At 34.5% G+C, this 13,838-nt stretch overlaps 2 protein-coding genes across 2 annotated transcripts; both read left to right on the top strand.

Moving 5' to 3' along the window:
* The first annotated feature begins 291 nt into the window (after positions 1–291).
* Positions 292–1,218, top strand: LOC144375886 (olfactory receptor 5H17-like). Its single transcript, XM_078041319.1, has one exon. The coding sequence runs from the start codon at positions 292–294 to the stop codon at positions 1,216–1,218; it is 927 nt and encodes a 308-aa protein (XP_077897445.1).
* A 7,106-nt stretch (positions 1,219–8,324) lies between these two features.
* Positions 8,325–12,659, top strand: LOC144375885 (olfactory receptor 5H17-like). The gene is made up of 2 exons (XM_078041318.1): positions 8,325–8,356; positions 11,723–12,659. Exon 2 carries the CDS (start codon positions 11,733–11,735, stop codon positions 12,657–12,659), a length of 927 nt encoding a protein of 308 aa, XP_077897444.1. The 5' UTR covers positions 8,325–8,356; positions 11,723–11,732.
* Positions 12,660–13,838: the final 1,179 nt, after the last annotated feature.

Below are 13,838 nucleotides of genomic sequence, written 5' to 3'. Positions count from 1 at the left end.
ATGTTCAAAGCCAGCCTCATCAACTTAGTCAGGTCATATGCAACTTTGCAAGACTCTGTCTCTAAATAAAATGCAAACAAAAAAGATTGGGGCTGGGAACATGGCTCAAAGGTTGAGTATCCCAGGGTTCAATCCTCAGTTGCCAAAAAAAGAAAGAAAGAAAGAAAGAAAGAAAGAAAGAAAGAAAGAAAGAAAGAAAGAAAGAAAGAACGAAAATCCTCATTATATATATGTATTTTTTAACATTCATTACATTTTATTTTATTTCATTTCAGGGGACATCCTGTGAGTATGGAAGAGGCAAATGCAACTTTGCTGACAGAGTTTGTTCTCACAGGACTTACACAGCAACCACAGTGGAAACTCCCCCTGTTCCTGGTGTTCCTGGCGATATACCTCATCACCATGGTGGGAAACCTTGGTCTGATTTCTCTGATCTGGAATGACCCTCAGCTTCACATCCCCATGTACTTTTTCCTCGGGAATTTAGCCTTTGTGGATGCTTGGTTATCATCAACAGTGACCCCAAAGATGTTGGCCAACTTTTTAGACAAAAGCAAAATAATAACTTTTTCTGAATGCCTGATACAATTTTTTTCAGTTGCATTTAGTGTGACTGCAGAATGCTTTCTCCTGGCAGCAATGGCTTATGATCGCTATGCAGCCATATGCCACCCTTTACTGTATCCTGTGATTATGACCAATAAACTATGCTTACGGCTACTAGTTTTGTCATTTGTAGGTGGCTTTCTTCATGCCATACTTCATGAAAGCTTTTTATTCAGATTAACCTTCTGTATTTCCAACAAAATACATCACTTTTATTGTGATGTTATACCTTTGTTAAAAATTTCATGCAATGATACTTCTATTAATTATCTATTAATATTTATTTTCTCTGGTTCAATACAAGTTTTCAGTATTGTGACTATTCTTGTTTCTTACACCCTAGTGCTCTTTACAATTTTAAAAAAGAAGTCTGAAAAGAGTGTAAGAAAAGCCTTCTCCACCTGTGGAGCCCATCTCTTTTCTGTGTCTTTATACTATGGCCCCCTTCTCCTCATGTATGTGCATCCTGCATCTTCACAAGCAAATGATCAAGACACGCTTTCTCTATTTTACACTGTCATAATTCCTGTGTTAAACCCCTTTATCTATAGTCTGAGAAACAATCAAGTCTTAAATGCACTGACAAAAATGTTGAAAAGAAATATTTAGATGTCATTAATACCTGTTGTTTCATTAAAACAGTCATGAAATTGTGGGGTTATTTGTACTGTTCTTAGTATTATTGAAATGGCTTTTCAGTTAGAATTGTTATGAAATATTAATTAATTAAGTTTCTAGTACTTAAATATATACTTAAACCATTTGTATATCTCATTCAGAAACATGTATGAAGTTTCAATTAAATATTCTCATCATGGTGGAAGAATTAAAGTAGAAAAAAAAGTGGAAACACTTTATGGTTTGTATTTTCTTGCTTTGTAAATACATTGAGTACTAGTGTAATTACATCCAAAGGAGCTGAGTATGATACTTCATACAGATAGGCTGGGCCTCAGTCATTTATTCCATAGTGGTGGCAGGTTTGTGTTGGAGCAAATAGAAAAAAAAATCCCAGGACATTGGTCAGTCATCACATCTTTATGTTTTGGGGAGGAAATGGTGACTTTCACTTCTTGGAGAAATTGAACACATCACATGAGGAAGAAACAAACTGAAATTCATTTAGGATACAATGAGAAGGCAATTAAACCAGTGAAGGCATGGATAAAGAGTGAATGGTTGTTCTCAACTCATTTGCCTTTGAGTAAAGAGAAGATATGAATTGCGTTATCATTATCTCTCTTGAATTGTGAAGCCCTTACTAGATGTGCATATTTTTTATTGGGCAATCTGAAGAGCCTTACTAATTCAACAAGCTAATATATTATATTAAAGATTTTAAGCATGGGTAGACATAGTAGGAAAAATGTTGGCAGAACAGAATACAAATATTGAACATATTTTTTATTTTTAAATTTGTTTTAATTAGTTATTCATAATAGTAGAATGCATTTATGCACTTTGATATATTATACATAGATGGGATATAATTTCTCATTTTTCTGAGTGTACAAGTTGTAGAGTCATATTGGTCATGCAGTCACAAATATACTTAAAATAATAATGTGCGTTTCATTCTACTATCTTTCTTATCCCCATATCCCCTCCCCTCCGCTCCCTTCACTTCCTTCTACCTAAACTAAGGTAACTCTAGTCTTCTCTAGTGCTCACCATATTGTGCATTAAAATCCGCTGATTAAAGAAAACATTCAACCTTTGTTTTGGGGGATTCGCTTATTTCTGTTAGTATGATATCCTCCAACTCTATACATTTACTGGCAAATACCATAATTTTATTCTTTAAAGCTGAGTAATATTCCATTGAATATATATACCACATTTCCTTTATTCATTTACTGAAGAATTCCTAGGTTAGTTCCATAATTTAGGTATTGTGAACTGAGCTGCAATAAACATTGGCATGGTTACATTGCTGTAGTATGCTGATTTTAAGTTCTTTGACTATAAACAGAGGAGTGAAATAGCTGGGTCAAATGGTGGTTCCGTTTTCCATAGCAGCTGTGCCAATTTACAGTTCCATCAGCAATGTGTAAGTGTACCGTTTCCCCCACATCCTTGCCAACATTTATTGTTGCCTGTATTCCTGATGATTGCCACTCTGAATGGAGTGAATGAAATATTATTGTAGTTTTGATTTGCATTTCTCTAGTTGCTAGAGATGTTGAACACTTTTACATATATTTGCTGATTGTATTTCTTCCTCTGTGAAGTGTCTGTTTAGTTCCTTAGGCCATTTATTGATTGGGTAATTTTTTTTTTTTTGTGTGTGTGTGTGTGTGTGTATGTGTGCGTGTGTATGTGTGAAGTTTTTTTAGTTCTTTATGTATTCTAGAGATTAATGCTTTATCTGAGGTGCACGTGGCAAAGACTTACTCCCAATCTGTAGGCTCTCTCCTCACATTATTGATTGTTTCCTTTGCTGAGAAGAAGCTTTTTTAATGAGATTGAATCAAATTAAAAACCTTCTTTTCAGCAAAGAAAACATTTTTTAAAGTCCAAAATGCTAAATAAATAAATAAAATTTTAATATGTAAAGTTTTTTTCAATGTGTCTTTGTCTTGGGGAATTTAAATGTTTGTGCCAAGTTCAGGTAAGATGATAGGATGCCAAAGTACCCACCAGAAAGGTGGAAGAAAATTCTTGAAGATTGTATTTCCTCATTCTCTAAACTTTTAAAATACAATTAGTGATTGATGTACAGGTATATCTTTGACATTTTTCTCCGGTCACTGAAATTCCATGCATTTTGTACTGATACCACTGATTCTCTCATCCTAAAATCTACTCACCAGTGTTTGCAAAATTCTAGCTGTTCTCCTTTTCCATCTGCTGATATCCTCTTCCTTTTTAAACATTGCTACCAGATGATTCTTTATACATAGGTGTCAGATTAAACCATTTACCTTTCTGACAACTTATTTTTAAAGAGAGAGAGAGAGAGAATTTTTTAATATTCATTTTAGGGTGGGCACAACATCTTTATCTTATTTGTATGTGGTGCTGAGGATCAAACCCAGCGCCTCGTGCATGCCAGGCGAATGCGCTACTGCTTGAGCCACATCCCCAGCCCCTCTGACACCTTTTAATCTATTTTCATTGCTACCAGATTATATGCACACATGGTATATGTATCTAGATTTGCATTAGTGTATTTGTTCTTGAGTATTTCCAGATTATATGATATACATGTGGCTATGCATATATATAAATATAGACATACATACATTTTAACCCTCACCCTGAATTTGCTCACAGTGGCAATATTTAGGATTCTTGACAATAAACACCTTTGGATAATACTTATTTTGGGTTAAATAATCTCTTTAGGATTGCAACTTAGAATTCTTAATTACTCTCTGTATATCTTACATACATACCACAGTTGCTTACACACATGAGATCCTAAGTAACTATTTGTGAAATGTTTTAAAGCAATATAAAACCCATGCAAAAAGCACAGCAAGAATTCATTACTCTTTTTCAAATTTGAAATTTGGAATGGCTGCTGCTTGTCAAGTTACCTCACATTTTTTTAATAAAGAAATCACCCTTCATTAAATTGAGGTATATATGTTCTTATTACAGCGATTGGGTCCTAGGATTGACTATGGCAAATACCAGGGGGGTATTTAGTGTTTGTTTGGCTTAAGTAATACAAAAGTAGACATATATTTAAACTATATATAATTATTCTATATTTCAATTTGCAAAATTAATGACACATCATTTTCTTTGATTTTGTTCCCTTAAAACCAAGGAAATGCAGTGAATGGATCACATTGAAGCTTTTGTTGCTCTTTCTTCCCAAGAATTCATGTGGTTGCATATGTGTAGTTCCTTGATTTATTGCAGTATAATGCTCCCATGGAACAGATGGTTCTTTGTTAGTTAATTAGATTTTTTCTTGATTATTCATTGCTATAACACAAAAGCAGAACTGATAATGTAATCAACTCTCTATTCCTTCAGCCTCTGGAAGTTCCATCACTGTACTTCTCCTTTGCTTGGATGAGAAGTTGGATGTTAATGTATAAATATATGGGCAGGTATATAACTTTAGTTTGGTGAGGAGGGAACAAGCAACCAAGGGCCACTCTGAATCTCAGAATTCCTCTTCAGATTTCTCTTTTTCATGTCAGATGTACAGATTATTCTTCTATGAATTGTACTTCAATGAAATCAAAGTGCTTTATGCTACAGAAATTCATTACAATCACTAGTCCTTTGATACAATCACATTATCAATTCTCTTATAGATTTATTCCTTTATTTAAAACATTTTTATCATTTCAGTGAGATGTTGGTTTTAAAGGGTTAAAATACACATTTTTACTGAGTCCTTGTTTTGAAAAAATTTTTAAAGTTTTTCTTTTTGCCCTAAAATAAATTATTAAAATACACATTGTATTTAATGGTTATTTAGATATAAAGTATATCATGTAGTGAATTCACCTGGTTGTTAAGTAATCTACTAGTGTTGGAGTAAAATCATGTCGCGTATATACTGAAAATAGTAGGAAAAAACTCCTTATTATGATGTTCCATTCATTTCTTCCCTTGGATATTTAAAATAATTCATAGTTACTTTCTCTGTATACATATATACATATTTTTCTTCATTAACTTGTAAAACCTTCTACTGGTTAGGAGATTATTGAGAAAATTATTCTGGAGAGTGAAAAAATCATTTAAGATTTAGGGAATAACAAGTAAAATCAATTAGAAATGGAAGTTTGCTTCTTTCTCAAAATTTACATTATGGTCTAGAGATCTCAGTGTTTTATGACATATGAATGTCTGTCATAAAGTGTCTAAACAAATCTGGTCTAGGATTTTGCAGGGTGCAGGTATTGGCTGGAGCTATTTTAAGACTGAGTATGAAACCATATCCCACATCAAAATTTTGTGGAGAACTGTGCAAACTCAGAAACATTGACTCCATCACTAGGTTGACTCTGCAATATTAGTGCTACTGGGTAGGGCATGCATAAAGAAAATTTTTTGTTGTTTTTTGTTTGTTTTAATAAACAGTAACTTCATAATAGATAAGATATGGAGTCAACCTAGGTTCCCTTCAACAGAGGGAAGGATAAAGAATATGTGGTATATATACACAATGAAGTATTCCTCAGCCATAAAGAAGACTGACCTTATGACATTTTTCCAGTAATGGATGGATATGAGAGACTATCATGCTAAGGGAAATAAACCAATTCCCCAAAACCAAAGGCCAAATGTTTTCTCTAATATGTGGATTCTAACTCATAATAAGGGAGGGAGGAGAGAAGTATAGAAGTTAATTGAATTAACAAAGTAAAATGCACAGCCTACTCCTTTTTGAATTATTCCTCTCAACAGAAGCAGCTCTTTAGGTGACTTGGTAAATGGCTCAGAGTATTAGACCCACGAACATAGTAAATGGTCTCCAAATCCAAAATGACCATTAGATTTGGGACATATTTTGGTTGTGTGAATGGTCAAGTGTAGCAACTTATGCTTCACTTTTGAAGGAATATCTTGATATGTACCTTATTGATGGATTATTAGAAATGTCACTGTGGTAGAAGTCTTCTGAATTTTTAGTCTGAGAATATACCTAAAACAGAATTCACAAATAATTTATCTGATATTCATATGTATGGTAAAGGGGGAAAATCTCCAAATCAGAAATTATAACTCTAGTTATTTAATAAGAATATAGGAAGTGAGTGGGTCAGGGATTACCTCAGTGGTAGAGCATTTCTCTAGTATGTATGAGGTCCTTAGTTTAATCTTTTGCAACACAAACACATGTAAACACACACACACACACAATACAAAACAGGGTAATCATTTCAATAAATATTTCAAAAATGAATATATGCAGGTGTCAAAGAAATTTATAAAAATCATCTAAATTATGTTAATCATCAAGGAATATAATTAATTAAAATCACAGTAGTATATCAGAATTCACTTATTGAAATTATTAAAATTAATATATATTGAATCATCCATCAACTTTACTCTTGAACTTTCATAGCCAAAGACAGAGATGTTCATAATCCATCAGTGCTTTTCCTGTTTGACTAAAGAACAAAGTCCCTGACTTATGCCCCCAGGCTCTTTCCCCTCTGGTCCCATCTGACTCCTTCCAGCTTCTGCATGTGCAGAATAGTCCACTTCCAATTTGGGTTTGTATAATGATCAAGGATCTCTCATAATCTACATCCTCCAAAGATGAAGTCCTTAGCAAGTATCCACTGACACAATGTTTAAAATAAAGACTCCAGAATTTACCTTTGCTTTATTTTATCTTTTGTTTTGCTCTTAGCTACTCCTAACATGTGTCTAGTGATATTTCTCACCAACTTTTAGCTAAAGTGGAACAGCTAAGCTGCAGTTTGCATGAGAAAGAAAACTTTCCTCTTGAATTTTACTCAGTTGGCTCCTGGAGGAAATCTAGATCTTGGCCTAATAATACCATATTTTGATGAGCTCAGCCAGAACCTTACTAATCAAATCACTCAGAATGATATATTTTAATATAAACTGAAATTTCCATACACAGGTCAGAAGTGTACGTGGGCAGAGAAAATATTGAAATAAAGTGCAATTTTTGTTTTTAGAACTAGAACTGTCTAATGTGACTTTATGATTCCAGAGTTGGTAATGCATGTGGGACAATCTGGGATTCTTTTCATACATATCCTAATCCTCAGTGCCTCTTAGAACAACTTCACTTGTCCTTCAGGGAACCCTGGCAGTCTTAGGGGAATTTTAGATCTCTGCTCCTTCCATTTCTGGAGAAAGCACGTAATTGTAGACCTGTGTGACTCTTGTGTTCAAAGCAAACCTTATATAAAGTTTTCCTGGATACTGTATTATTAAACATCCAGAATCAATCAGTTTGCAGAGACTTCTACTCTTGTTATGGTTGACTCTGTGCTATTGTATTTTTTTCTGTTTTATAATGTCTAGTACATTTTTAAATTTTTAGATTTTTTTTTAGTGCATGATAGTTATGTATAATAGTGGGTTCATTTTGACATATTATCCAAGCATGGAATATTAAATAAAGTATCTCCAATATTCCTTTCAAGTTATTGGTAAGACAGAAATTATTTCTGTACGTTTAACTTATTTATTTTTTTTAAATAATATTTATTTATTTATTTTTTTAGTTTTTTCTGCGGACACAACATCTTTGTTTGTATGTGGTGTTGAGGATTGAACCTGGGCCACACACGTTCCAGGCCGGCACGCTACTACTTGAGCCACATCCCCAGCCCACGTTTAACTTATTTTTATGCAAGGTAAAAGTACTGATTAGATTGTAACAATTTAGTATAGGTTTGAAAGATATGATATGACCAGGGAATAGGATACAAAATGGTTCACTAATGGCACTTAATTTTGTGCTAAAATCTGGATAAGAAAAATGCTGCAAAAACGGATTTGTGTCCTTTGGTGATATTCTTTTTAATCTAACTATAATGATTTCATTTACTTATGTATAACTTCAAACAATTTAAGACTAGAACTAGAGTTTGAAGTTATAATGATTCTTACATAAGATGTATTTCTAAGACTCTGGTAAAATGACCCATTGTGTTTAATTAATTACATGTTCTGAATGAAAATATTAAGTTGTCAAGTATTAACTCTGTCCTTTCACACACTTCTGACAAATATATATACGTATATTTGTATTTATATATTTATATTTTATTTACCAGAAAACATGATAAAACATTTTTTCCTGCAACTTTTCCAGATTTTAGGGCAATAATTGATCTTGATAATTTTCAACCATCCAATGATTAGGATTGCATGGAGGGAATCCTATTCCAAATAAGAATTCATTCAAAGTGTAGTTATTGGTACTGGTTATTTACATTCCCTTAGTTTTACATCTTTGGCTACATGTTATTCTGCTTATAAAGATGGGAAAGAAAAAGGGATATGTACAGTTAAACGAGAAATATTTCAAGGAAAAAACAAGATTAATCAGTGTAATAACAAAGATAAAATTAAAAATCTGCTTTGTACATATTGAGGGTAGCACATGATGTTATGATGTATATAAATAAATTGAAGTGATTGACATAAGAAAGTAGTAGTATTCTACTTTCTTAGAAATTTTCAGTATGCTAACTAAAATAATATCAACTATTAAAATTTTGTTTCTATTTTTGATCTCATATTTAAAGACAAAACAACTTGACTATCTGGAAAGAATGATCAGGTAATAAAAGCATATATATGAATATCATGCCATCTTAAAATAAGGATTTTAAGTTGTATAGCTCCCTTGGACTCAAATTCCAGGAGGAGTGGGGTAGGGATTCCATTTAGAATAGAAGAAAAAGATAAGATTCTCTTGGATCACAACTTTTAATGAATTCCAAGTTAACACAAACATTTTCATCCAAATCTCTGAACCTTTTTCTTCCTCTCAGGGTCACCTTCCTTGGATGCTTCCTCTTTCTTTGACTTTTCTGTACTTACTCACATCTCTCTTATTCTCTGTCTAGTTTTTTTCCCCTTCCTCTTATTTTCTTTTCATTCACCCTAAACTGCCTTTCTACTTTTACTGAAACTCTCCTTGTCTCCTTTCCTTCCTCTCTTTTCACTTTTGTACATTTGTGCAATGGTGTGCAGAACAAATGCCTTACATTTGATGCAGCCAGGATGGAAAGGCCAGCCCTTGTCCACAATGCTCCCAGTGCTCAGAGCTCACTCTTTCACTCCTTGCACCTTTGTGCTACTTGTTTTTGTACATGCACTTGCTACTGTTCTCTGAAACCACTTCTATCACATAACAGAAAGTGCTTTCACTAAAATTTATGAATTTCCACAGAAAAGATCAATGTTAATGCTTTGACTTACTAGAGCTTTTACTTTGGTAATATGCACCATTGTTTACTTTCTCCTTCTTTTTTTATTAGATTTATTTTATTTTATTGATTTGAATAAATAAATAAATAAACAGCTGGCAATGGAATGCATTATAATTCTTATTACACAATTGGTAGAGTACTTGTTTTGCATGCATAAGGCCCTGGGATCAATCCTCCTCATCACACACACACACAAACAAACAAACAAAAAACCATTGTTCTTCTTCATTATCTTTCTTATTTTATGTACACAAAGCTTCACTCTCCGTTTTCCCCTTCACCTCTTGATCACTCTGATCCCTACTTTTTCTTTTTTTCTTGTCTGTCTCTTGTTTCTCTTATGGTCAATTCAGCATCTGAGAGGTAATAATAAATAACTTTATTAAATGACAGTTGACCCAAAGCAATAAATGTGGCAGAGGATGGAGGAATAGGCAGGAAAAGGACCCAAGGCAGCCAATTAATAGCAAAAATTATTTCTCAATGTTACCTCAATCAGGAATTCAATTCGTGACATGAATTTCAGGTGTCAAAACCACAAATAACACTACTGATGTGGATGCAGGGTTTATCTTTTTTGCCACGTTCTAAATCCTGTGCATTTGTGTTTCACTGGGCAAACCTATACCAATTCTCATCTCTCTAGGTTAAAGGGCCATGAAAAAGTTAGTTTCTGGCCTTTGGGTTCTTAAGTAGAGGGAAGCTCCCGCCCACCAAAAGGTTTTGTCTTAGAAAGGGGTACAGATGTACCATCTAATAAATGACAACTGTCCATATTGTAAGTTCCTTAATGTAACTTTCTCATCATTTCCTTCCCCCTCTCTTTTCCTTGTATACAATCTCTGATGGGTAGATCACCCAGAGTTATGCCTTCACCTACTCTGAAGTTACCAGGTCATTACTCATAGGGGTGACGAGCAGAGCCATATTACACCAATATCTCCTGGGTGTTAAGGGGGTTCTCCTTTTGAAAATTTGATAATGAATTGAAGGATTCGGTTTTATTTTTGATATTACTCACCCATTTAACAATTCACTGCTTTCCTCTTCAGGGGCTAACCTCTAACACCACATATGTAACTGAATCCTAGTGACTCTACATTCTGAATTATTTCAATCTGCCTGTTCATTTTCCTAACTTCTACAAATGTCATACTCTATCCAGACTAGGCAATACAAGTATGTTGGCATTGTCAGAGAAGAGTTTTTAAAGTATAGATTCTTAACTTCTTCATGAATTACTCTGTTTTTATACTGATACCTCATATTATATATATATATATATGTTATATAATGAATGTAATATATATTTATATACATATGTCTGTAGTGATAACTCATATTATATATATATATATATATATATATACATATATATATGTATATACATTTACACACACACACACACATATGGTATAAAAAGACCATTAGATGTATTTTTTGGTCTGTGACCTCTTGGAAAATAATAACAGTTTTCTCATTATTTCCCAAGCTCCATTGTCCCATTCCTATAAAATTTTTGCATATTACAAATATTTAATTTAAAATATTTGATCACATCCTTACACATGTTAAAAGGTCTTAGAGCAAGAGCATATTATCTGATAAGTAAGTTTCAAATTTTTTCAAATGACGTTCATTTTAGTTTGTAATCCAGGTCATTCAGATAGTTCTGTAGATCTTTAACCATGTGTAGGACATCAAATTTCCAAACACATTCAACAGTTTCCAATAAATTTATCACAAATTTAGAAGGCCTCTCATTTTCTCTAAATTTTTTTCCTGTAGGTTTATTGATTTGAATCGTTTTTGCTATATGTAATTCTCTAAAACTATTAATGTCCTTTGAAAAAAAAAGTACAATTTTATTTCAACCTTTGTCTTTCAATATTTTCTTTATAAATCCTCATTGTACCCAGTTATGGTGACACTGCCTGTAATCCCAAGAGCTCAGGAGGCTGACATAGGAGGATCCCATGTTCAAAGCCAGCCTCATCAACTTACTCAGGTCGTCAGCAACTTAGCAAGACTCTATCTCTAAATAAAATGTAAACAAAAAAGAGTGGGACTGGAAATATGGCTCAAAGATTAAATATTCCTGGATTCAATAACCTATTGTCAAAAAGAAAAAAAAAGAAAGAAAAAAAAATTCCTCATTGTATTTTTCTTAACATTCATTATATTTTATTTTGTTTCATTTCAGGGGACATCCTGTGAGGCATGGAAGAGTCAAATGCAACTTTGCTGACAGAGTTTGTTCTCACAGGACTTACACAGCAACCACAGTGGAAACTCCCCCTGTTCCTGGTGTTCCTGGCGATATACCTCATCACCATGGTGGGAAACCTTGGTCTGATTTCTCTGATCTGGAATGACCCTCAGCTTCACATCCCCATGTACTTTTTCCTCGGGAATTTAGCCTTTGTGGATGCTTGGTTATCATCAACAGTGACCCCAAAGATGTTGGCCAACATTTTAGACAAAAGCAAAATAATAACTTTTTCTGAATGTCTGATTCAATTTTTTTCAGTTGCATTCAGTGTGACTGCAGAATGCTTTCTCCTGGCAGCAATGGCTTATGATCGCTATGCAGCCATATGCCACCCTTTACTGTATCCTGTGATTATGACCAATAAACTATGCTTACGGCTACTAGTTTTGTCATTTGTAGGTGGCTTTCTTCATGCCATACTTCATGAAAGCTTTTTATTCAGGTTAACCTTCTGTAATTCCAACATAATACATCACTTTTATTGTGATGTTATGCCCCTGTTAAAAATTTCATGCAATGATACTTCTATTAATTATCTAATGCTTTTTATTTTCTCTGGTTCAATACAAGTTTTCAGTATTGTGACTATTCTTGTTTCTTACACCCTAGTGCTCTATACAATTTTAAAAAAGAAGTCTGAAAAGAGTGTAAGAAAAGCCTTCTCCACCTGTGGAGCCCATCTCTTTTCTGTGTCTTTATACTATGGCCCCCTTCTCTTCATGTATGTACATCCTGCATCTTCACAAGCAAATGATCAAGACACGCTTTCTCTGTTTTACACTGTCATAATTCCTGTGTTAAACCCCATTATCTATAGTCTAAGAAACAAGCAAGTCTTAAATGCACTGACAAAAATGTTGAAAAGAAATATTTAGTGTCAATAATACCTGTTGTTTCATTAAAGCAGTCATGAAATTGTGGGGTTATTTGTACTGTCCTTAATATTATTGAAAGGTTTTTCAGTTATAATTGTTATGAAATGTTAATGAATTAAGTTTTTAGTACTTAAATATATACTTAAACCATTTGTATATCTCATTCAGAAACATGTATGAAGTTTCAATTAAATATTCTCATCATGGTGGAATAATTAAAGTAGAAAAAAGTGGAAACACTTTATGGTTTGTATTTTCTTGCTTTGTAAATACATTGAGTACTAGTGTAATTACATCCAAAGGAGCTGAGTATGATACTTCATACAGATAGGCTGGGCCTCAGTCATTTATTCCACAGTGGTGGCAGTTTGTGTTGGAGCAAATAGAAGAAATTCCCAGGACATTGGTCAGTCATCACATCTTCATGTTTTGGGGAGGAAATCGTGACTTTCACTTCTTGGAGAAATTGAACTCACATATCACATGAGGAAGTAACGAACTGAAATGCAATCCAGATACAATGAGAAGGCAATTAAACCAGTGAAGACATGGATAAAGAGTGAGTGGTTGTTCTCAACTCATTTGCCTCTGAGTAAAGAGAAGATATGAAATGCTTTATCATTATCTCTGTTGAATTGTGAAGCCCTTTCTAGATGTGCATATTTGTTATTGGGCAATCTGAAGAGCCTTACTAATTCAAAAATTTAATATATTAAATTAAAGATTTTAAGTATGGGTAGACACAGTAGGAAAAAGGCTGGCATAGTGCCTGCAACCCATGGGCAGGTCAGGCCCAGCAACCTGCCGAGTGACAGAGCTGCCACTCGCGCCTGCAGGGAACGCGGACCTGCGACCCACCAGCAGGACAGGTCCAGCGGCCTGCTGAGGGGCAGGCCCGTCCCCTCCCCAATTACCTGCAAGGTAGGCGGGACTGTGACCACCGGCAGATCAGGCCCCGTGGCCTGCTGAGGGGCGGAGCCACCCCCTCCCCCCGCACCTGCAAGGTAGGTGAAACTGCGACCCATTGGAAGGTTAGGCCCAGCAACCTGCGGAGTGACAGAGGTGCCCCTCGTGCCTGCTGGGTACGCGGACCTTCGACGGGCCAGCAAAGCACACCTAGGGCCCGCCAGCATGGTAGACGGATCACACCAATTGGAGGAGTATCACAGCCACTAGCTG

Source organism: Ictidomys tridecemlineatus, chromosome 3, assembly GCF_052094955.1.
Source record: "Ictidomys tridecemlineatus isolate mIctTri1 chromosome 3, mIctTri1.hap1, whole genome shotgun sequence".
Lineage (NCBI taxonomy): Eukaryota > Metazoa > Chordata > Mammalia > Rodentia > Sciuridae > Ictidomys > Ictidomys tridecemlineatus.
This window is presented reverse-complemented; position numbering and strand designations above follow the sequence as displayed.

Bases quoted from the DNA above. Each gene is read 5' to 3' on its own strand.
- LOC144375886 (XM_078041319.1), top strand. From the start codon at position 292: ATGGAAGAGGCAAATGCAACTTTGCTGACAGAGTTTGTTCTCACAGGA.
- LOC144375885 (XM_078041318.1), top strand. From the start codon at position 11,733: ATGGAAGAGTCAAATGCAACTTTGCTGACAGAGTTTGTTCTCACAGGA.